The 25657-nt window shown below is 35.7% G+C and overlaps 1 protein-coding gene across 7 annotated transcripts in view; it reads left to right on the plus strand.

The window, feature by feature from the left end:
• The window catches only part of PDLIM5 (PDZ and LIM domain 5), a 185420-nt gene that overhangs the window by 39370 nt on the left and 120393 nt on the right, over nucleotides 1–25657 (plus strand). For all 7 annotated transcript variants that reach the window (XM_032460004.1, XM_032459951.1, XM_032459960.1 and 4 more), the window contains exon 3: nucleotides 16236–16387. In XM_032460004.1, the coding sequence (XP_032315895.1) occupies nucleotides 16236–16387 (152 nt within the window). The remainder of the gene's footprint in view (nucleotides 1–16235; nucleotides 16388–25657) is intronic.

Raw genomic sequence — 25657 nt, forward strand, 5'->3', positions numbered from 1 at the left:
ATTATTAAAAGTGTTGTCAGTTTGTGATAACGTAAGTTCAGAAATTGAGTGTATTTAGACATTTTAATGGCAGTTTGACCCAGTAATTTTATGTCTGTTGAATGTAATAATAGAAATTTGGGGGTTGTATTTTATACATTTTTTAAAAATAAATTTTTCAGATAATTTGGTTTTTGTTGTATTTTTATTAAAATACTGGTCTGAAACAGATAGGAGATTTTTAAGAACTGTCTCTTTGCAGACGCTTTGAGGAGCTGTGCTCTATGTTATTTCATTGATCAATCATATTTCATCAATCAGTCTTATTCCTCTCTCACCAGTCTCTCCTCAGAGAGGCTTCTGTTGTCAGTCATCAAGGGAATCCCTGGGGAAGATCCTTCTACCAAAATAAAAATGTTGGGAGGAAATGGGGTAATACGCTATCTTGGAAGGCAGAAACTGGGCAGGCTGACTTCTCTCCTTCTCAAAAGAGTAAGATTAATTCAGTAGGAGAACTGCAGGGGTTTTAAAGTGAAGCGAGGAAATTGGAGGAGGCAGGGCAAGTGTCTGTCTTTTCTGCCACTTTCCCTCTCTTCCTCTTTTTCTGCCTTTTCCTTCCTGCCCCCTGATCTCCTCCTGCTTCTTCAGTCTCTCTTCCTTTTTGGTCTGGATGGTTTGACTGAGGAATTTTTTTTTAAAGCTTGTGTGATGTATGAATACCTGTTTTTGGATACCTGAGAGTTAATCAGGTAGCAGTTTAGAGCTAAGCTTTAAGGGAAAGAGATTTCTCTCCTGCTTTATCCAGCCTAGTTTATCAAAGTAGGAGGGACAGATAGATGGGATTTAGGGAGTAAACTGTGCAAGAGTAAAACATGTGCTTTTGGCTGGAGTGTGCAGTGTGTTATCTCTGGAGGGAGAGTGGCAGGTGATATGCTGGGTGGGAGGGCAGCCCAGCTGGTGATCACAAGGTGGACTTTGGAATCGCACTGCCTGGGTTCCAGCCTCAGTAATGTGACCTCCTGACTCTAAGTGACCTTAGACTAGTAACTTAACCTCTCTTTACCTTAGTTTCCTCACTTATAAATTCGGAGTACTAGTACTTTATAGCGTCTTTGTGAGGTTAAATGAATGAATACCTGTGAAACATCTAACTCTCCAGCATTGCTTCCCCTTTCCTCCTCCTTTTCTGTATTATTAGCATAAAGCCTGTACCAGGCAACCTGTTGAAATAGATATCTTTGTGGGTGTTGCCGCTGGTGTGAGTACTAGCCAAATATTTGCAGGATGGGCACATAGGTTTCTTCCTTTCTAGTTTGCCATTTTGAAAGTTTTGTTTTTGATTTTTAAATCAGCAGACAGAAGTTTGTGATAGTGACTTTTTTTTTAAATTGGAGCTATTAGATGTTGGGTATTTCTTAAATTATTTCCAATATCTGAATGAAACCAGTAGTCACAGAACAGGCCTAGAAAGATAGATTGTTGAAGTGGCCAGACACCATAGATTATACATTCCAAACTACTCTTCCTCCCCCACCACGTATTTTCTTAAACAGCTGAACAAGCTCAGGACAGATGAGTTCTTTGACGGGTGTAATTAGTTTTGAAAATAACTGCCTTGAACATTAATTTAGTATTAAGTTGTTACTACAAGAGATTCCTTAATCTCTCTTTAGCCAGTAGAATTTTTAATTGAGTAATATGGATATTTTTCACTGACCTCTCCCGAAATAATACTGTTTTATAATAGCTTTTCATTGTGTGGGAGGGTATTTTTGATGGTTCAACTTCATATTGGGATAAAAATAGCTGTAATATTGTTCAGGTGAATTTATTTTCGAGATCTGCGAGGTTTCTCTCCTAGGTGTTTGTATCTGTCACTTGGCTGCCTGAAGAAATTCTTTTTCTTATCAATTAAACCACCCAATCTCTGATGATAGTTCTGTTTTAAAAGGTCCAAACATCTGATGACCTGCACCAGCTTTGATATGGGAGACTTGTTTTTTTATCTGTCAAAACACTGGGGAAAGGTCATTGAATGCCAGACTCCAGACCACTTGGATTTCTACAATCCTTTTATGTTTTCACTTTGTTTTGCTTGTTCCAAAATGGCAGGTTGTGATTTTGGCTGTCTAACATCGTTCCTTAATATGAGAGTTTATGTTTATTATATACAGAATGATAGGGAAATTGATTGTGTTTAGCTGCCTTTTATTTCTGTTGGGAGTTACTGTTATGTCTTTATGGGACAACGTCAGTATCTTGTGTAGAGATGATTTATGTTTCCCTGAATAATCAGTTCTTTCTGGCCTAGGAGACTTCCTACTGTCTTGTTTGTTCCATTTGCCAGTGTCATCACAGCTTAACAGAATGTTATTTTAGTTCTTTTTGAAATCATTTTGAAGTTATGCTTACTATTTAATAATATAAATTCAGTTTCTCTGAACTCTAGCTAGATTGAAACTCATATTTCATCTTGTAGCATTTGCCATGGTAAAACAAAAAATGTTTGCAATCTGATTGAAATGACTGATGTGTAATGAGAATCAGAACGTCATGATTGTATTACTCTTACAGAGAAAGACCATTTATAATGTGTGACTAAAATTGTGTAATGGTCTCTTGCATCAGGTCATGTACTCACCAATTATTGATTGTGTGCTTAGTCTGTTTCTCATTTTCAAATCCGTATATCTCCTATCCAGTACCCTTGGCATGTGGCTGTCTGCCTTCTACTTAGACATACCCAGGAATAGGAATCTCATTACTTTGCAAGGAAATCATTTTATTTCTGGAATGTTCTGAATGTTTTCCAGCCTGTATCTGTGCTGAGAATTGAAATCTTTCTTTCTGGAACTGGTACCCTTGGACTCTTGTTCCTGCCTAGAGGGTTTATTAGATTCCTGGGCTCAAACTCCGACTTTCTAAATCAGAATCTCTCGTAATGATCTCCATGACCTGTACTTTTAGAAGGTGCGCAGAGAGGTTATGATCAGCAGGGTGTGGGAATCACTGCTTTGTAAAACACAGTAATTCTAGTTCACTACTATATCATACAGTCAGTTTTTTCAGCACCATCCATTTTTCCTAAGTACTTCCTGGTATAACTTCTGGATCTTCTATTGTGACCATGGTGGCTTCTCTGGTACTGAATTATGTATAATATTTCTTATATGGTCTAAACACACAGAATACGGTAGGACTGACACTTCCCCTACAGTCGGTAGTGCTTTTTGTTGTTGTTGTTGTGCACTGTAATATATATATTACTGCTTAAAAATATTTAAACAAACCCCAGAACATCCTGTTAACTCAAAGGGATAGTGAAGCCTTCTAAAGTCTCTCTGGTTTTATTTTTGTGAACTCTTTGTCAAGCCTTCCAAATTCTCATGAATTTGAATTTCTCTTTCAATTTTTTGCTTTTGAGTCTAAATACTGGGCTATAGATTTATTCCCGTACATTTTGTGTGTCATCAAGTTAATAAAAAGCTTTTTTTTTCCTACAGCCCAGCATACTACTCTCTTTCCTACTCTGTTGTTTTCTTTTTTTTTTTCTTTTAACATGTATGAATTGGTATACATACCTCCTAAGTCTATAAAAAGTTGTTGGAAACAAATATTGAATCAGTTCCAAGAAACGGAGCTTGTGTTATTGATTCTTTTTTTAATTGAAGTGTAGTTGACTTACGATATTACATTAGTTTCTGTCGTACAACATAGTGATTTGATATTTTTACACATGCACCATAAAAAATGATTGGAATATTATTGACTGCATTCCCTTATGCTATGCATTACATCCCCATGATTTGTGTATTTTATAACTGGTATTTTGCCCCTCTTAATTCCCTTCACCTATTTCACTAATCCTTCCATACCCCCTCCCCTCTGGCAATGCCTAGTTTGCTCTCGGTATTTATGACTCTGTTTTGTCGTATTTGTTCATTTGTTTGGTTTTTTACATTCTACATATAAGTGAAAACATCCAGTGTTTGTCTTTCTCTGTTTGATTTACTTCACTTAACATAGTACCCTCTTGATCAATCCGTGTTGTTACAAATGGCGAGTGATATTCTGTTGTATGTGTACACTACATCTTTATCTGTTCATCTGTTGATGGACACTTAGGTGGCTCCCGTATCTTGGCTGCTGTAAATAATGCTACAGTGAACGTAGGGGTGCATGTATCTTTTCAAATTAGTGTTTTCATTTTCTTTGGATAAATACTCAAAAATGGAATTACTGGATTGTATAGTAGTTCTATGTTTAATTTTTTGAGGAACCTCCATACTGTTTTGTGTAGTGACTGCACCAATATGCATTCCCACCAACACTGCACAAAGGTTCCCTTTTCCCCACATCCACGCTAATACTTGTGTTTCTCAAACTATTTCAAAAAAAAAATTTACTGATTTTTTTATGGTTGCAGAGTAATTATCAAGTGAAAATCAAGAAAGATTTCTATTCACTTAATCAAATACCTAAATAGAGTTTTAGATTTGGAGTGAAGAAAATAAATATACTAATTTCAGCTAGGGCTGGGTCATGTCTGCCAGTTTTTTGAGTTTTTGTGTATTTTACATTGCTCTAAAGAATAAAGTTTTTGATTTGTCAATCACTTTGGTAGGGAAAAATGCCTGGTATCCCCTTCTTCCTCCCTGTTTCTTCCAAACAAAACAAAATGTAACAAAACAACACTTTTTGAAAAAAAAACTTTACTCTTGAAGCTTGCCATAACCCTTCAGAGAATTCTCAGTAAAAATTTAAGTTTCTGTTCTATTGGTTTTGTTCCAGAACAGGTTTTAGTCCATGAAGTGTGCCTGTGATTAAAGAATCTATTGTAAGGAATATGTTTCTTACCTGAGTGTTTCTGAGCCATTAGACATGACATGTGAGCTTGTTGGTCTCTAGTTTATGTCTATAATGTTGAACAGTGTAGCTGGAGAACTTACAGATGAGTTAAAGGCTTTTGCTCCTGAAATAGGAGTTCTAGCTCAAATAATATTGTACTATGGTATGCTGTTTTTCCATCTTGCTTGGAAATTGAGGAAATGGCTTATAATGATGGCAGCAGAGAATAATAACTAAGCTAACCAGGGGGTTGCCTGATAGATGTTCTTGGAAATGTATTCTTAATGTTTAACTTTTTGAAAAGATGTTTGCATACACCAAAGAAATGTTAAGGCAAAATGTTAATGTGTGAGATGGAAGAGCAAATATAGCATTTTTCATTTGTTATCTGATCTTTGTCATTTTATATGTGGAGGGGAAGGTTTTGTAAAAAGAGAAAGTAAAAAAGTGTCTAGCATAGTGCCTGGCATATAGTGAATACTCAAAAATGGTAGTTATTATCTGTTAATTACACATACTTTTAACAATTAGAAAGTATAACTCTGTTATCTTCCCTTTCCTGCTCCCTCCCCTACACTTATACGTGAGTGCACGCGCGCGCACACACACACACACAAGAAATACTTTATGTGCTGGTATATATTATATGCTTGTTAACCATTTGCTGAAAGAATGGGATTTATATCAACTACTTTAATATAACTCAAAAACTTTTAAGTAAAATGTTGGTCTTCTATCATTCAGTAATGATCAATAGTTGGTTAGTAGTGATATTTTTGATTTACACAAGAAAAGCACCATATAGAGACTAGATTTACCTGTGACTTCTGCTAGTAAATTCTTGGGGGTTTTTTGTTGTTGTTGTTGTTGTTGTTGTTCTTAACAGTAATGGCCTTGATCTTGTCCCTATATTTAAGTGACCCTGGGCTCTTACTCTGAAGGGAAGAGGTGATTGATTCGTCAAAGGACTGATAGAATAGGTGGGAAGCAGGGTGAAGATGAAACCGCAGACAACGTGCTTTAGACATATTCTATCAGGCAAACCAAAATCTTAGCCTCCTCCACTTGCTCACTCCCGCCTCTGTGCAGACTTCGCAAAACTGGGAACAGTGACATTGCTTAATAGACTCTCCCTAACTGCTGTCAGCACCTTGTCCCCTGCCAAGTCCCATGTTACCCAGAGCTCAGATACAGATGGCACAGCAGTCGCACTGCAACAAGAATCCTTCAGTCTTGCTCTTAGTTTAAAAAAGGAAAGAAAAAATAGTGGCACTGACGTAAGAACATTTCCTTTCTACTTCCAGCTGCTGTCTGTGATCATGCATTTGCTTTCTGTGGACAGAGTAAAACATCTAGGGGTAAATCAATGTCTTGTGACGAGAGACCAGAGTGCTAGAAGCGATCCACCAACATTTGGTACTATTGATAAAAGCCAACTGTGCGGGCTGGATTATTGACCTAGAAAAATGAATCTGCGACGGCAAGAAAAGGCACAGGAGACCCATCAAGGGGGTATTGGTGGTAGTTCTGACCTAAACAAAGAGAGCTGGAAGGAAAGGTTTCCTAGGATTTTTTTTTTCCTCAACAGATCCCAATTGGGATAAATAAAATAATTCCATATACAGAAAAGTTAACTCTTTGGGCCCAAGTGTTGATGAATCTTAATTTTGAAAGGCTACAGATGTACAAAGGAAGCTGAAGCCATACTTCTAGAGACAGGAATGGAGTGAAGACTTACTCATCTTCTTTAAGGGGTAAGAGAAAGTGTGTGGTAGAAAAAGTACTGAAAAGAACCAGGAGTAGACGAGCATGGATTTCTTGGAAACAGTGTGGCATCCAGGAGTGATAGTTGTATAATGTAAGTACTCTGTTCTAAGCAATAAAAATTTTAAAGAGACCACACGAGTTACTGTGGAAGCAACTTGTAAACTTAGATTCTTCTGGAGTTATTTATTGTCACATACTGTGCCCTTTTACTGTGTGGCTTTTGGCATCCTGGCCAGCCTGGGCTGTTAGTTTCCCTGTCACTTTCTCCCTAACATGTGAACACGGTCAACTACTTGCTATTCTGTGGAAATGGTAGTACTTTCATATCATCATGTCTTTCACGTGCTTTTTGGTTTTTTCTGGAGCTCATACATCCCTTCTGTTTTGATCCTGCAAATTCCGACCTGTCTTTCAGCACTCAGGGCAATCGTCATTGTCTTTGCGAAACTTCTTCATGCCACCGAGGTATATTAGTCATTCCAGCCTTTGTGTTATTGGTAACTTTGATACATTTTTATATTACTCTTTATTGTTCTGGAGTATCCTTACCTTTGCTTGTCCCTCTGCCCAGAATGCCTTCCCCCTAAATACTTGCATGGTTCTTTCTCTTACTTCATTCTGGTTTCTGTTCATATGTTACCTTCCCTGATTTCCTTACTTTAAAGAGCATTTCCTGACACTTTCTATCATTTGCTTTATTTTTCTTCTGTAATTCTAATTACTGCCTGACATTTAATTACTTATCTGTGTGTTTATATGTTGATTGTCTCTTACCAGTTGACTGAATTAAAGTTCCATGAGGGAATGGACTCCTTTTGTTCCTTCTTGTATTCCCATACCTAGAATAGACTGGCATGTAATAGGCACCTGGGAAGTATTGGTTAAATGATGAAATCAATGAGTAGTTGCCTTCCCCATTAGCCTCATAATTTATTCTTATAGTCATTAGTGCATCTGGTCCATATATACTCACTCAGTAAACATACGATGAATGAGTGAAGGCATAATTCAGCATTAAATGCCAGAGGGCTCAGTTGGTACCAGCGGAAAGGAGATTCTTCTTGTTGAGGCTAATTCATTCTAAAAGAAAAACTCATTTGGGATCTGAAAAAAGTCTGTAAGCCAGATTCTCCTCTCCTAATTAGCTCTGAAAATCCAGCCTTTTACATTTCTAATGTTGATGCAGTTTCAGGTTTTTGAAAAGCACTCATGTTTGCCATTTCAGTATTTTGTAATAGAGAAATAAGAATAATATATGTGAAGTAATTGTAGAAGAATACAAAATTTATTTTAGTGCCTGAGTAGTGAGTGGATCCTAATTGTATTGACTTTAGACTAATGAGAGATTGTAAAGTCTGTGTAAATATTTATTATGGTTTAGAGTTGAAAGGTATCCTGGAACATTTGAGCCGACTTTCTTGTACTGCTGAATAGATGAGGCCAGAGATGTAAATGACTTGCCCAAGGTCACAGAATTTGTTAGTGGTAGAGGTAGAATTACCGTCAGTTTTCTTTTATAAAACTAAGGATTGCGAGGGTGTAGGTAACGGACACGCTCATACATAGTTTGCAGACTTGTAAATGGCTGCAGATATTCTTGCTGGCAGTGTAGTGTCATGGATCAAACATTTAAATGTGTATACCTTTTTAGAAGCAGTTCCTAAAGAAAACGTCAAATATGTGTGCCAAAATAAATGTACGATATCATTCGTCGCTTTGTTTAACATAAGACCAAAAAAATTGGAAATGAGTTAAATTATTAAATAATAGCCCGTTTATTAAGCACCTTTAATTTCTAGTGTGACAACTCATTAAAAGTTTATTTTGTATTATGTTTCAGTCCTTATACAGTGGTTCTAAAGAGAAATAGAAGATTCAGTCATTGCCTTAAAGGAGCATCCTTGCTGGCCTACAGACCAGCAAACTGTCAGTTACAGTTTGAGATGAAATAAGGATAGAAATGAAAAATAAGTATCTAGAAACTTCTGTGGTTCTACAGAGTAATTTTATGTTGGTTGAATCTGATGATAAAAAATTTGGTCTTATATTTTGATTTATTTATTTATTTTTATTTTTTGGTGGGAAGGTAATTAGGTTTATTTGTTTATTTTAACGGAAGTACTGGGGATTGAACCCAGGACCTAATACATACTAAGCATGCACTCTACCGCTGAGCTGTACCCTCCCCCTTGGTCTTATATTTTGAATGGTTTCTTTACTTCTTTTTTTCCCCAGTAATTTGTCTTTATTGTAGATTACAGAAGAATCGGTAAAGGCAAATTGAGGGAAAAAATCTTTGTGCACAGATAGTGCCTTCAACCACAGATAGTTTGAGGAACACTGCTTTCTGGAGAGCTGCATATACCTGGGAAAAGTTAAATAGTAGAAAAGAGTAGATGAGGGAATTTCTTAGAATTCGGTATTGAATGTAGTGCCTTGTTGGAATAGACCCTTCTTAAATGTTAGTGATTTTATGCTATGAACATTTTAAAAGTTTAAAAGTGAGTCACCATTTTTTTAAGCTACACTTATCTACCATTAGCATGTGAAATCATGATTCTGCACCACTTTGGATAAGTATTAATTCTGTTTTGAGTTCTTAAATTTTCTTGATGCTAAAGGAGTTTTTCTTTTTTTCTAAACATCTTTAGCTTGTGGGTTTTGAAAGGCTTGTGATTTGTTTCCCATCATTGAACTATGCTGGCACTAGTGGTTTAGGAACCACACTTTGAGAAACACTATTCTAAGGTTTCATTAAATCATTAGGTCTTAACATTTTTTTGGTCATAGATGCCTTTGAGAATTTGGGGAAAGCTATGGACAGACTCAATGGAAAATACATGTATATTTGCATACAGTTTGCTTACAATTTCAGAGAGGATTTAATCTTATCACTGAGAAGAACCTCACAAGAAGGAAGGGTTAAAATGTGTGAATTTCAGTGCTAATCTGTTTGTAGGTAAACTGGATGTGACCAATGCATTTTGAACCTTTATAACTTTCTGTGACATTTCTTACCATTTTCCTTATTATTATAGAGTGGACTACATAGAAACACTGATTTCTCTGTAAGTAACAAATTTGATTTTGAGATGTTTGTGAATGTTCTCTCTCTTTTTTTTTTTTAAAAAACCACTATACCTTCCACATTTCTGGTAGAATTACCTTCACACATTAACTACAGAACACATTAAATCTTTGGGCTTAAACACATGGATTAACTATAAAATGAAAATGTTATGTGGCATCTTAATAGTGAATTACAGTTTAAAAAGGAATGTTTATTTTATTAGGACACTGGTAGAGAAGAATAAAGATGTTATTTCAATTAAGAGAGACTCATCAAGGAAATCCATTTAGATTAGAATAGGCATTTTAGCAGAACAAACATATGTCCGTACTAGGTAGCTCAGTGACTACATAAGAAAAGAGGCGTAATCACCCTCTTCCGTTTGGTTTTATAAGGCATAATGACACATACTTTGAGGTATTCTCTTCATTGCTACCATATAAGGTGTATTTTCAGACTTTTGGGTAAAGCTGATTACAGTTTGACTCATAAGCTAAAAAATAAGGCACATAGTTAAAGTAACCAGTGCTCATATGAATCAGAATTTTACCAACATACAGAGACATCAGTGATTGCTGGGTTTTTTTCACCATTCTAACCTACAGAAAGCCAAGTCATTTTCTTTCACAGAAAAAGATGTTAAAATGAATTCAAAGTAGCCTCATTTTAAAGGAGCACGTTCACATTAGACATCCAGGCCTGAGACTGACATTTTGTATGTAGTTGAGGTGTATTATTGGCTGGTCGAGGCACTAACATATAACCATAATAACCATATACAGTGCAAGACAGAACACCTTTAATGTAGGGCAGACTGATAAGCACTGGAGTGGTAGTAAATAAGTTGAGATGTGGAAAAAAAGCTTTAAAGGCTATGGCTGAAAAAAATAGTTCTTCTTAGATGTTCTTCTGCTCGCGTTAGTGGCTGAAAACTGACCATTTTTGTTTATTTGTGATATTTCTTAGTGATTGAGTAGCATTCATCGCTGGGCAGGAAAGCAAGTTCTGTGAGTCCTTTCTTTTGGAGTAACGCTCAAATAGTTTTAGGCATTTTGGGGGGGTAGTGGTGCAAAAAATCACATTATTTTATTATTATTATTATTATTATTATTATTATTATTATTATTATTATTATTATTATTGTTATTGTTGTTATTATTTTGTTATTATTTCCCAGACAGTATTCTGGGAAATATGTGGGAGATAAACAGCTAGATATCTGGATTCAAATTTTTTATTCTACAGTAGGTACTACTAGTAGGTACTAAAATATGTTTTAAATCAAAATTAAAGATAGTCTATTAATTAGGAATTTTTTAAAAATAAGATTTGTCTCTGTGCTTTCCTCTGCCTCAAGAAGATCCTGTTGGTCAGATTGGTATAGTGTTTTTAGTAAATGTATTTCTCCAAATTTTGGTAATGGCACTGTTAGAAAAACAATAGCTTTTATTTTCCCATGGTTTAGTTCCCATGGTTTTCGGACATGGGAAATTTCTGTTAGTGTCTCTTTCTGTAGCTGTCATATTTATGTGTTCCTTTTTTACATTTACTAAGCCTGATGGCATTCCTGTCATACCCATGGTGTCAGGGTCACACATTTCCAAACATTCCACATTTGTTGAAAATATGCAGAAGGGTGAAAACTGGCATGTTGGCAGTGGCTCATTATATAGGTACCTGTCTCCTGCTTGTTACCCATAGCATGTAATAATGTAATTACTGAAGTGCATTTCTTTTGAACCAGCATAAATTGTTCTCAGTAAGCATCTACTAAAGTGTTATCTATATTATAAAATGATCTCTGTAATATTCTTAGGCACATATATTTTCAATAGATCATTTCTATTGCTAGCACCTATTTTCTGAGGTTTGTAACTAATGGCTTATTTCCAAGGAAAGACAAATAGAGGTTTTTGTGTGCATATTGAGAATTCCCTATGGTTTGGAAGGATACATTTCATTAGAGAATTCTAAGACAGTGTTGGAGTCACTGCTATGGCTAAACATTTTGCCTCTTTATGAAAAAGTTTCGGGCAATATAGCAGCTGTATTAGATGTTCATTTTATAGAGGAATCTTAGACAGACTTATTTAAAATGATATCTGCCATATTGGGTACTAACTTTTAAAAGCGAAAGCTCTATGATGCTTTCATTGATTTTGTTTGGGTTTTTTTTGCTGTGAATTCAATGATTGGTTTGCTTCTGTGATGTACTCTTAAGATGTAATAGCTTTGGGGAAGGATTAGTGTAACAGTTATGTCTGTAACTCCTTATGAATCCCAAGAGGTGTGCTTCTTTGTGGATAAGACAGGTTTTCTCTTTAGTGCATCTTTGAGATCCTTGTCTAAGTGGTATGCCATCTTGAGATACTAATATTTTATTTTCAGTGTAGTTTTATAAAGACATAGAGCTACTTTCCTTTTTTGTTAAAAAGTTTTAAGAAATACTTTTGGAACCACACATTTGTATGGAGGCTAAGTGTTTGGGAGAAGTTTAGCTATAAATTTTATTGGAGTACGTTAAGTTAATGACATGTTTAATGACATATATAAGTATTACTGTAAATTAATTAGCTCTAAATTATAGTTATTAATTATAGTCATTTAGGTTATTTTAGTTATTCAAATCAAAGTATGAGATCTTCTTGCTTCTATAATTAGTTACTATTTTGATGTTTTGTTCAGTTTACATACTATTTTGTGCATGTGCACAGTGATATACAACACACCCAGAGATGAGGCCTGGACCCTGTACCTGGGACATCTCATGACCCTTTCTTCCCTCATGGCCTTGGTTCCCTATTCTGACCTCTATCCCAGTCCCCTCCTTTGTTCCCTTTGCTGTGTGTTCTCTTGTTATCTTTCCTTCTTGTCCTTTCCTGACCCTCAACTCAAGGCTTCTTCACAAGTATCACCTTATTGATTCTTACCGTTTGGCCATTTGGTACAGTGGCAACACGTAACTGCCCTGGGAAGTGGGGGTATGAGGCTACCATCCTGTGGGAATGGAGTTGGGGAAATTCAGACTTGAAAAGTGGTCAGCAGGGAAGGAGGACTTGGGAGCTGGGGTTGATTGTGTGCATACCAAGCTCTTTTGATAAGTGAGGAGAAGGTTTAGGCTCAGAGAAGCAGAGGGAGAAGAGGGGTGTATGGTCTTCCTTTAAGGAGGGAAGGGAAAAGCCAAGTCAGACCGGTCAGTTTGGAAGTTGTCTTCTCTGCCCCATATGTCCTTGCGGGAGATGTCCAGCCTGTGAGAACTGATGGTGTAGAGTGATAATACCAATGGCACTGAACATTTACTGTGCATTGTGTGCTATGTGTTGTGCCGGTGTTTTATTTAATCTGCTCAACAGCTCTGTGAGGCAGGTGGAGTCCTAGTCCCTATTTTCAAGGAGAGATAGTTGAAGCCTAGAGAGGCCTAGTAAATTCACGGCACACAATTGATAGAGGGCAGAGCGTAACGTGAAGTCACGTTTGTCTAACTTCCGAGCCTTTACTGGAAACTGTGTTCTTTCTTGCTGTGTGTAAGCAAGTTATTTAATCCCTTTGAAGATTTCTTCCCATCTGTAGAGCAGCATAAAGCTAACTGATAGTGGTAAAGGGTGGTAACAGGCCTCCCAGGATCCCTCACTTACTCTTGGTGCTCAGTACATAGTCCTAATAACTTTTTCTGTGTCATTTCTTTCTCAGGGAAGAAAAAGACTATGTGAGAGGAGATACTCATCTGAAATAACTGGAGAAAATTTACCTTTGGGTATTTCCTAGTCAAAGTAAGATGGGGGAAGCCCAAGTCTATGATACCATTTTCTCTTACATCCTCTCCGATCTCTCTCTGTCTGTCTGTCTCACACACGCACGCACACACACACACACACACTCACATACACACACAGTCTGCGCATCCACTTACTGAAGACTGGACTTCCTTTTCAAGAGAAAACATCTTACAATCCGTAATTACAGATTAAAGGGTTAAAATGTATCCATAGGGGTGAGTTTTAGTCCCAAGTGCAGGTGATTGATATTAGATCCTTTCTTATCTAAGTTAATGGGGTGGCTCAGTAAAGATACCATTCTCTTGAAGAGCATACATTTTCCTTGTTTACCTTCATTTCTGCATCAGTAAACAGAAGCTCAGAGGTAGTTCCAACAGCTGCAGCCATGCCTGCTTGCAGCTTAAGTGAGACCACAAAGCAATGTTTTTAAAGAAGCATACAGGCAGCTACAATTAAGTATATGAAAAATTGGACAACAGTACTGAAAAATATATTTAAAGATCAAAGGAGAAGCATTTGCTTGTGATTAGTTTGATTTATACTGAACCTGACCCAGGAGCCTCCCGTGACTGCTTCCTTCCTACACATTGTGCATTTATGAAATACACACACTTACAGCTGTCATATAATATATAAAGATTTGCTGATGACAGAAAGTTATTACTGCTTCAAACAAATGCAAGCTATTTAGACTTGCAAAAACAAAGGAGAAATGAACTATACAAATAATGAGTGACCTTGTAATCTTTCCTTTGCTGCTCACAACTCATAATAGTGCTACATCCTACCCAATTAAGGAGGAAAATTTATCTTTCTATTGAGTGGATGGCTGGAGGAAGTGGTTCTGGGGATAAATGAAGCTCATTGGACTATTTAGGGAGATGCCGTCTTTAACAAGTTTTAAATTTGTTTCTATGCATTGGGCCTTTCCCACTGGTGTTAGTTTAGGCTTTTCCTGTTCTCTAGTTTAAATCAAGTGAGTAGAAAGCCTGAGAATTGACTAATAAAGATGATTAAAGATTTAGAAAAGATGTTAATGTCAAAAACCCAAGACAATTAATATTACGAAGCTCAGGGGAAAAAAAACTACACAAAAAGGAGTTTGACGATTTAAATAACAAGAGAGATTTTTCATATGGTGATGGGCATTTTGTTTACATTTCTGATGATTGAGTAAAGGTTGAGAGGTTGAGAGTAAATAGAGTTAAGTTCTTCCTAACTGCCTGTTAGATAAAGTAACCAAGGGGAATTGTTACTTCTTTGGAGATCCTAGGAAAAATATATTAGCTAACTATCCAAAATGGATTTACTTTGTTCTGTTGGAAATATCGTTTAATTTTTGACCTAACTTAGGTCAGTTCAGCCTCATGATTAACTGAAGATTCTCATTTTCAGATTAGAATCTGTTTTTCTCTCTTTGGTGAATTAAGTATGTTTCTACTAGAATATAGAATTTAGAATGTTAAACTGATGGATGGATTTAGGACTAGATTACAGGATCATGGGATCAAGAGGAAAATAATTAAGATAGAACTTTATTACGTATATTTTAAAATACTGTGTAGGCAGATATATTTATTAAAATATGAAAGTAATGTGTGTGTGTTTGAGAGTAAAGAAAAAGTCTTTAAAAAATAATACCTACATTAAAACATTTTGGTAAAAATGTACTTATCTTAAAAGTTAACCATGTTAACCATTTTTAAGTGCACAATTCATTATTTGCATTAAGTATCTTTACCATGTTGTGCAACCGTTAGCACTATCCATTTCCAGAATTTTTTTCATCATCCCAAATGAAAATTCTGTATAAAATCTTTGGTTTTAAGTGTTAGAGAAATATCAGTTATTTTCTTTCTTTTTTGGGCCTAGTTTCACCTGTCTTCCTACAAACCAGTATTCAGTGTGAGCCACTTGTCCTTGTTGAATTCTGAGCTTGTCATTTGAATTAGAATGAATTAGAACTAGATTTCTTTTGATTTGTACTTGTTCCATGTTTCTGAGTATCTATTAAAATTATATCATCTTTTATTTTACTATCATATTATATATTTGTTTCCTTCTTTTGGAGCAATGAAATAGATACATGTTGAAGTTTAAGGGAGATCAAACTAAATGTTAATATGTAGAAAATTTCATAGAGAAGGAAAGAAAGATTGGGGATTAAAGACTGTGGTACACAAAGAAGTCTGACTGTCTCAGATGCAACTGGTTCCCTTCCACTCTTGCTAAGTGCCTGGAGCAGGAAGCACATCCAGCGTAGTAGATACCTGGGGCTGTGATCTGAAAGAGTTCAGTTCCCCAAACATTGGATATGGAGTGGATGCGACATGAAGGACGTTCAGGATGTTCAGTACATCCTCCTTCTGTATTACTCTTTGTGCTCAAACGAAAATACAGTTGTTTAAAGAGTTTTAAAAATTATTTTAAAAAGAATATTAAATACCCTGTTCAGATTATCTTCTTTTTTCCTGCTCAAATGTAATTTTCTTGGCTACTTCTCTTCTGCATTTGTAACAGTCATGCACTACTGTTACACAGTAGAGAAATGGAGAAATTATCAGAGCTCCTTTCTCAGACAATTATTGTAGATTTTTAGAAAGCAAATAAGAATTTAAGACAATAAATATTAAAGTCATTTGAATTTTTATTGACCTGTTAACCAAGATAATTTGTGTTACTTTAATAGTATATTAATATACCTTTATGTCTGTATAACAGAAGTATGATTTTCATCTGTGTTTATTCTTTGTTTTTTAGAGAGTGACAGTCCTAATGAAATCTATTTTTTACAGCTGAAAGACGGCGGCAAAGCATCCCAGGCAAATGTAAGAATAGGTGATGTGGTTCTCAGCATTGACGGAATAAGTGCGCATGGAATGACTCATCTTGAAGCCCAGAACAAGATTAAGGGTTGTACAGGCTCTTTGAATATGACCCTGCAAAGGTAAATTGCTTTTTGTTTGGCTCTGAGAGAGAAAACAACACTGAGGAATGTGTTTTCGTGTATCTGATTCATGGTGTTAACTAAAAAGCAGTTTCTACTGCCATTGTTTCAGGTAGATGAATAAAAAATATAATGGCTTTTAAATTGGGTAATTGAGCAGTGTAAGAATTGGTGATAGCTTTGGATTATACAGCATGTATTCACATACACACAAAAATTGTGTGTATTGTTTCAGGGAATTTAAGAATTCCTGAAATTTCTCAATGGATTGCAGGCTAGGAATTCTTATAGCGTAAAACTCTTGGCCTTAATATTCTGGGCAATATACTAGAGGGTATTTTTTTAAGGTATGATTTTTTTTTAATGTCTTTTGCCTCTTTTTCTCCTGGGTAGAAAAATAAAATTTTAATATATGCATTTGAAGTCCAGATTTTCTGAATTTAGTTTGGCTTCAGTTTTAAAATAGCTAATTATCACATTGGTTATACTATATCAGGTCTTTTCAGTATCCCAACATATGAACTATATTGATAGCACCTGGATTTCTTGTTAAAAATACTGATAGGAATCAGAATATCTGGAAGTAAGGGCCAAGAATTATATTTTGATAAATTGTCTGTGGTTATTATGAAATATAAAGATTGAACCACTATGGTGTCTTGGGTTGAGGGGAAGGGAGGAGAAAGAGGGAATAGAGGGAGCATGATTGAATGATGGCTCTGAACCTTTAAGTTTATAAGGAGGGTAGCTATCATTTACCAGGTGGTTATGGAGGATTTTAAGCAAGACTTGCTTTTTATGATTACAGAAGTGTTCTCTGTTCTATAAACTTTGGAAAGCACTATTTTCCTCTGAAACATCTTATAGTCTTCCATAAATTATTGTGTGTGTTATAAATCTTTAAGAGAGGAGTAATGTATGTGGTACTTTCCAAACATTTTTAGCTATGAAACCTTTTTTTCTTGGAGTCTCTCCTGGGACTATTTAGAGGATATAAACAAAATAAATTATATGTACTTGTCCGGAGCAGTATCAGTTGGGTCTTAGGACAGAGTAGGAAACATTTTTGTGAACTTAGACTTACAGATTTACTTTGATGTATCATGACTTTCTGACCAGTTCCCCTTTGGAGAAATTTGTGTGTGTATGGTGAGTATGTGTGAGTGTGTATATGTGTGTGCGTGTGAAATTTCTTTCAATGGACCATTGAATCAAAGATCATGTATATTTAAATTTGGAAAGATATTAGCTATACATTGTATTATTTTTTACTGTTTGTTTATAAACTGAAGTATAGTCAGGCTACAATGTTGTGTCAATTTCTGGTGTATAGCATAACGTTTCAGTCATCCATATACATACATATATTCCTTTTTGTATTCTTTTTCATTATAGGTTACTACAAGATATTGAATAGTGTTCCCTGTGCAATGCAGAAGGAACTTGTTGTTTTATCTACTTTATATATAGTAGTTAGTATCTGCAATAGCTATATATTTTAAAACATATAAAAGTAATCAATGAGAAAAAAAAACCTTGCTAAAAAGTTCCATTTTGATAGTATCCTTTCATTCTATATATTGAGACATGTAACACAAAAATTGTTACTAGTTAAATGAAGGTAGTCATTTTTGTTGATAGGCATTTTTGCTAAGTATGAATTCTGAAAGGGATCCAAGAAGTCAAGAAGCTTAACTCGTCTAAGATATCAGCAAAACAAACACAGATGATGTTGAGCTGTTTCTCAAATTCGATACGGAAAGTTTATGTAGGGTGTAAGCTTTTTTTCTGGGCTGTGTGTCATTTCTTTCATAGTAGCTTACTTGTTTTCACATTGTGCTCCTTATTTTATGATCCAGGACTCAGTATCTTATTTTCTATTGAAAACACTTCTGGGTTCCTAAAGAGTAGATGAAAACCAGATGTTACCCTGTTTGAATGCATTTCTAATTTAAGTCATCTGCTACTGACTCGAGAAGTGTCTTTGAAGCTACTTAAATACAAAATTATAAACATTTGGAGATACTACTTAATCTTGTCTTCTTATTTCTGAATATGGATACTCAAGAGACCCAAAATATGAGGGAGAATTTTAGAGTCCTGTTGTCATTTATTGTTACTCTTCTCCAGTTTTTGAACACTTCTTTTGTTAGGTGATGTCAGCCTGAAAGAGAATTGCATTTGTGAGAATTCACGGTATGACATAGGCGTTGCTACTGAAGAAATGCTTTTTGCCTTTTATGGAAAAAATAAAACATTGAACAATTATCTTCAATTCTTCCCTATACGAAGGCCATTCTCTTCTTAAGTCCTCTCTCTTTCTCATATCAAAGCAAATATTTTTACTCCCACTCATTTCTGAGTTTGAACAACAGCATCCTTAATTGGCCTCCAGTCATCTTACCCTCTTTACCCCACCTCTCACCAACCAGACTGTTCAGCATTCTCCTTCCAAACTGAGTGAACTACAACAGGACTTTCTCTGTGTAACTTTTTCTTCATATACATGTAGTTTTCTTCATGAATAACTAGTACTTTCCTTCATAGACTTGTCTTAGTCCAGTTTCCCGAGAAGCAGGACCTGAGATGGGATTCACATACAATTGATAGATCAAGAGAGATCTTTCAAATGTTACTTTCAAGGGAGTGAGTGAAGCAGGATTGGGAAGAAGAAACTGAGGTGAGCAGGGTTGTGGTTTCAGGGGATGTTTCGCCTTAGCTTCACCCAGGAGGGAACTTGGCAACAAAATTGTACCATTGAGTCTGTCTTACCTCGAGGCAAAGGAACTGGGCTTTTGTCCCCCTTCCTACGTTCCTTAGTCTTTGGCCACCAGCTATCCTGGAAATACATGTGTGTGTGTATGTGTGTGTATGTGCGCATGCACACGTGCATGTGCAGGGGAAGGCTAGGAGGTAGCTTCTGCTGCTTCCACAGCAGAAGTTGCTGGTGTGAACCATTAGCAGCAATACAGGGAGCACCTTGAGGATGGATGTGCCAAGCCAGTAGAAGAGTTCTAGGGGACCCAGACTGGGTACCCACAGTATGTGCTGTGAGATTCCATCCAGACTGGAGTCCCTTGCTCAGAGGAGCAGACTCTCTGCGACCAAGGCCCACTCAGATTGTCCTCCACAGATTATCGCTGCTCATCAGTGAATACCATATTTCTGTTTTTAAGATACCTTACTGTCCCTCACATGCCTTTTTGTCCTCTTATGAAAATCTGCTTCATCTGGAACGCCTACCCACCTCTTCACTGCCAGTTCGTGCCTCCATTCCGCAAACTCCTCATCATCTACCCATAGTCTTTCCTTACCCATTTTCCCCCTTTGAACTCTTATGACAAGTTTATACTATTCAGCTCAGCATTTAATTATACACTAGGTATAACTAGGAATAATAAGGCAGATTCCATGAGTCATATACAAATAAACCTAATTAGTTAATAATCATACCTAATACTGCCTATGTAGTTAACTAATTACTTCATGTATATTAGCTCTGTTTCACCAGCTAGACTCCTTGAAAGCAAAGACCATGTTTTTTTGTACTATTTATATTTGACAACATCTTGTATAGTCTTGTGTTTTTAGTGTCCAATAAATGTTCGATGGGCACCAGCATTATTTCTCAGACTTGGCATCACTGATTTATTCCACAAATATTTTTTGAGCTATTACTGTGTCAGGCACTGTTGTAGGTGCTGGGGACACAAAAGTGAGCAAAACAGACAAAATCCCTGCCCTCCTGGTGCTGACCTTTTAGTGAGCAGAGACAGATAATACACAAGTAAAAGCGTATGGTATGTCACATGGTGATAAGTGCTATAGGGAAAAATAAAGCATCTAAGGGCCATAGAGAATGCAGGGGTAGGAGACAGCAATTTAAGGTAGAGTGGTGGGGAAAGACTCAGTGAGAAGGTTGCTGGATCCCTGGGTCCCGAGTGTCCCAGGCGGAGGGAAGAGCTGGTGCAGTGGCCCCGTTGGGAAGACCAGTGTGCCTGGAGCAGAGTGAGTGAAGGCAGAGGGGTAAGAAGTGAGGTCAGAGAGGGATGGAGCAGGGAGTGGGTAGGGAAGGGACAGAACTTGTAGAGCCTTGTGGGGCACTGTAATGTTTGTAATAAAATTTAAGTTTTCCTGGGCCTATAAAAAGTTGTGAGAACACCTTGGAGCGTTGTAGCTGCTTGGCCAGATCTACGGTAGGATTTGGGAGAGAAAAGACATCATTATTGGAAAGAGGGGCTAAAGGAGGAGCAGGCCAAGCCGCTCCCTAGTCTTTCTTTCTCATAGGATTAATCTCAGTTTAAGAAATAATTTAGGTTTCATCATTTTTAGTAAATTCTTTTTTTTTTGTATATTCATTTTTTATTGAAGTATAGTCTTGCTAGCGGTGCACTGCCTTTTCCTTCTAGTAGAAGTACTGGGTGATTACCACTTCTGCTCATCTCCACCCAGGAATCCCCAGGGGGAGACTATAAGAGAAAACCCATCCTTGTTTTTGAAATGAAAGTTACCAGCAATTTTGTTTTGTGAAATTGTTTTGGTATTAAGTACTATTGTTATATGTCTGTTCATTAAATATGTATATTTAATTGATCTCTTCTTTAAGCCCAACCTCAATATCCTAAAGTAGGATTTAAGTAAGAAAAAGTAAAATAAAGAGACTTGCTTGAGTAGGGTTATTTTGTACTGTTTTTCCTATCTAGTCTAATTTGGGGCTTTTGTAATAAAGCAAACACACTATCTCTCATTGATATCCTAAAAAATAAAAGACTTGTATCATTGAATCCTAGCATCTAATGAATATAGAAGTGTGGAAGTTTTCATTTTGATTTGTCTTTTATCCTTGGAAAGGATGGGAAAGCATTTTTTTTCCCCCTGAAACTGGCACTGATTCTAAGTATACTACAACTGGACACTGAAAAATTCTATTTGAAATTATTTTTCCTTTTGGGAGAATTAGGCAGATAGTAGTGTGCTTATTTTTAAATATCATTTGCATTTTGCCTATGCTTTTGATCCAAGTCAAAGTGGATCATTTAAAAAGTTGCATTATTTCAGCTAATAAGAGAAGAAAACTACTTTCTAAAGCTTTGATGTCTTGTAGCTCTATTAATTATCTTAGAGTTGGATCTGTGAATAAGATTTTTGACTTTCATTTTATTTCAGTAATTCTCTGAATAACGTAGATAAACCTGCTAGTAACTTACTGTATGAATTGGGGTAAGTCACTAAACTTCCAGGCCTTCATTTTCCTGACTGTAAAACGAGGTTAGGACTAATTTCTTAGTTGCCTTAAATTCTGGTTCTCTTGTTGTGGTTTTTCAGCTGTAAATGGATAAGTTCCCTAGAGCTTGCTGTTAGATCAGACTAACTTAAGTCTGCTTGTTTTGGCTTTGAGAATCAGGAAATTTGACTTTTTTCATTGGAGTTATCTTAAACTGTGCCAGGTTAGCAGAGTGACTTGTACTACTCTGCCGACTTTAAGGTGAAAGGTCGGTCAGAATGATATTCAAACAAAACTTAATCATTAAAAAATACTTTATATATTTGTCCTTATTTAATATTTTTAAATTAATCCTCTCAGAATCACAGGGACGATGTGTAATTTTTCTAATCTTTCTTGTTTTTTGCATTATTGGTAGTGGCATGTCTGTGTTTTTTTTAATTTTTTTGGTTCCTTAAACTTCATTTAGTGTATAACTTGTTATGATTGGAAGTGAAAGATATAGAAGGATTGAGTTTTGAAAAATATTGATGTACTCTCTTTCAGCCTCCTGCTTCTTCCTCATCCTTGAAGCTACAAAAAAAAAAAAAATTGTCAGAGGTCCAGTAACTACAACTAATGAATGACAGAGTGGAATAATTTAATAGGCACTTTGAGTTACAAGAAAAAAGAAAAAGTAGCTGTTGTACCAGACTGAAGCTATTAGGCATCTTTTGTTTCATTTTAATGGATTGCTTAACATCCTATGACTGTTAACTTTAATGGGTTCAACTCTCTTTTTTCACTAATATCATAGAGGCAAGATTTCAGAAAGTTTTTATTTTTTTAATCGGAGGTTTTGGTTCTCTATCTGGGATGCTTCTTTTCATGTGAATTAAAAGACATTTAGTTTGATTATCTTTTCTTTTAATTGGAGTTTCACATTATCCCACCTCTGGTTCCTTTTTTCCCTTTGGTATTTCATATGCTTTTTGAATGTCTTTTCTGCAATTTAGGTTTTATTGGTTTTTCTTGTTTGTTTTTTGCTTGTTTGTGTTGGTTTTAATCTTGTTTTTTAATTCTTTGTTTGGAGGATAACTTTTTCAGAAGGACTGTCTGATTAATCTACCCTCCTCCTCATCATTAAAATTAGAAGTGCTGCTTAGGAAGAAAGTGGAAGAGGACAAGCACACATTGACATCTCTTTAGTGCAAGTCTTTTTTTTTTTTAATAAGAGTGTAGTTGATTTATAATATGTTAGTTCCTGGTATACAGCATAGTCATTCAGTTGTATGTATATATGTGTGTGTGTCTGTGTGTGTATTTATATTCAAACAGCACTTTTTCATATTCTTTTTCCTTATAGGTTACTACAAGATATTGAATATAGTTCCCTATGGTATACAGTAGAAACTTGTTGTTTATCTATTTTATATATACTATTTAGTATCTGCAAATCTCGAACTCCCAATTTATCTCTTCCTTCCCCCTTCCCCCTCTGGTAACCGGAAGTCTGTTTTCTGTGTCTGTAAGTCTGTTTCTGTTTCATAAATAAGTTCATTTGTGTTTTTTAGATTCCACATAGAAGTGATATCATATGATATTTGTCTTTCTCTGTCTGACTTACTTCACTTAGTATGATAATCTCTAGGTCCATTTGTGTTGCTGCAAATGGCATTATTTCATTCTTTTTTATGGCTGAGTAGTTTTTGTGCAGGTCTTTTCACATATCTCACTTAATCCTTTTATCAGTCCATTGAGGAAGCAGTTAACATACCCATTTTCTGGATGATTATTTTATGGCTTTGAGAGTTTATGTGACTTGCCTAACAAACCCAGATCAGTTCAAAGACTGCCCTCCCCTCTTTCTTTGCTGTAACAAGGGCCTTGGTGACTATAGTCTCATAATAAAATTTGGTAAGACAGGATAGTAATTTAATAGGAGTTACTCCTTGATTCTTTTACTTTTAAGCAACAGCATCTCTTTTCATTTTCACTCTCACCTTTCAGTATTCCATAATAAATATTATACCTAAATTATTTTCTGTGTGCTTCATAGACCTTATATATTAGAATAAAAGTAAAAGAAAATAAGGAGGCTCAATAGATGAGTGGGCTGCTAGGTAGAAGCATTCATTTGGATACTGTCTTGTATATATGGTTGCTTGTCCTAAATCAAAATGTCATTTTTAATTCCCCCCCCCAAGTTTATAAGCTTGTTGACTATAGTATTTGCTAGCTTATTTCTGTTTTAAAGTTAGAAAACTTTTTTCTTCAGATGGCTCTGTCTGTGCATTCCATGAGTAACTAAGGATTCACAAATTTTAAAAAAGTATGTTTTTAAGACTTCTTACTCAATATGACGCTGACTGGAAAAGATGCTGAAACTGCCTATCAGCAGACCTACAAGGGAAGTATTTATCTTTTATCTCTTCTTCTTCAATTCACTAGGGATAAAGACTGCTGAAAACGAACTTGAAGACTCAAATTAGTGCATCATTTTTGATAGTCTGTAGCAACTTGGCAATAGCAGATTTGGTAAATATGGGTTTGTCAGAGTATTTTGCATTTTGAAATTCTTGCCTTTGAACTTTACATCTTGAAAGTACAGTTTGTTTTTTTTTTTTAACATTAGAGTCTTATTGATTTATCTGAAGGAAAAAATATTTCATTCTGTAATCCTTTGAGTTAAAATAATCCTAGAGAATAATACATTTAAACACCTGTTTAATTTTGAAGCTTTAATGTAAATCCTTAATATGTAGAATATTTTTGTATGTGTATAATTTTTAAATAGGCCATGGAATAGAGATATAAAGAAGGAGATTGGTAGTAAAACTGGCTTTGAAATTAGGACAACTTGGTACAAACCTTGGTTCCACCACTTCCTAGCTGTGTGACCTTAGGCACGTTATATAACTGAGTTTGTTAGCCATTTGTAAGTGGGCAAAGTAATAACTCCCTTCTAGGGCTATTATAAAGGTTAGATGAAATAATAAATGTAAAAAACCTAGGACATAATGTAGATAAGTTTTCTCTCCTTTCTTCCTGTTTCTCTCTTCAGTATAAGTGAGTGTCAATACAGTGTCCATTGTAAAGTTACTTCTAGGAGATTGTATTTATTTTGTTTCTTAGCAACAAAATGGGTGTGACTGGAGGGAAATAGGGAGAAAATGAGAGGGCCGTCTGGTAGGTAGTTATCTTTGAAAGTCAGAAAGATGATGATTCAAGTGTTAGAAGAAAGGATTGTTTATAGTCAAGTGAGTGGTTTTTGATCATACAATTGTAATTAAAGCTTTTTTAAAGCATGCAGTGGATACAGATATTATGCTTAGTGCTAGCTAACTACTGCCTTCGTTCAAGAACTATCTCAACCAATAATTTATGGCAGAGAAGAGAAACCGGTATGCCCCTAGTCTTGTTTATTCTGCTAATTCCTCTTGTTCTCTTTAGAGGAACAATGCAGATATAGTTCTCTCTTACTCTGGGTTAAGCCAGAAAGACAAACAACAAAAAAAAGTTTTTTCTGTCACTCTCCCGTCCAAATTCATGTGTATTCCCTTTAATTTCCTGTGTGACATTAATATCAAGTTAAATTTCTAACTATTGGATTGTGTTTTTATGATACTTTTAGAAATAATTTTCTCTTGTAGCCTTTTATCAACACTGTCATTACTTAAGTTTAATTGGAAAATCTCATAATGTTCCAAATTTTTGAAAATTGGACTTCTTCAGATTTACCTTATGACCAGGTGCCATAAGGGGTGGATATAAAGAGAATGATTTATTTATTTATTTTTAATTTAAAAAAAAACCTTTTTTGGGGGGTAGGTGCTTAGGTTTATTATTTATTTTTAGTGAAGGTACTAGGGATTGAAACAGGACCTCGTGCATGCTAAGTGCGCACTCTACCACTGCTCTACCCTTCCCCACTAAGAGAGTGATTTATGATTGGGATATTTATTGAGATAGGGAGAGACAGAAACTGCTACAGAGGTTCAAAGAGGGCAAGATCCTTTTCAGATGGAAAGGCTTCTTATAGGTGCTGAATCTTGGGCTTGGCTTTG

Source organism: Camelus ferus, chromosome 2, assembly GCF_009834535.1.
Source record: "Camelus ferus isolate YT-003-E chromosome 2, BCGSAC_Cfer_1.0, whole genome shotgun sequence".
Taxonomy (NCBI): Eukaryota; Metazoa; Chordata; class Mammalia; order Artiodactyla; family Camelidae; genus Camelus; species Camelus ferus.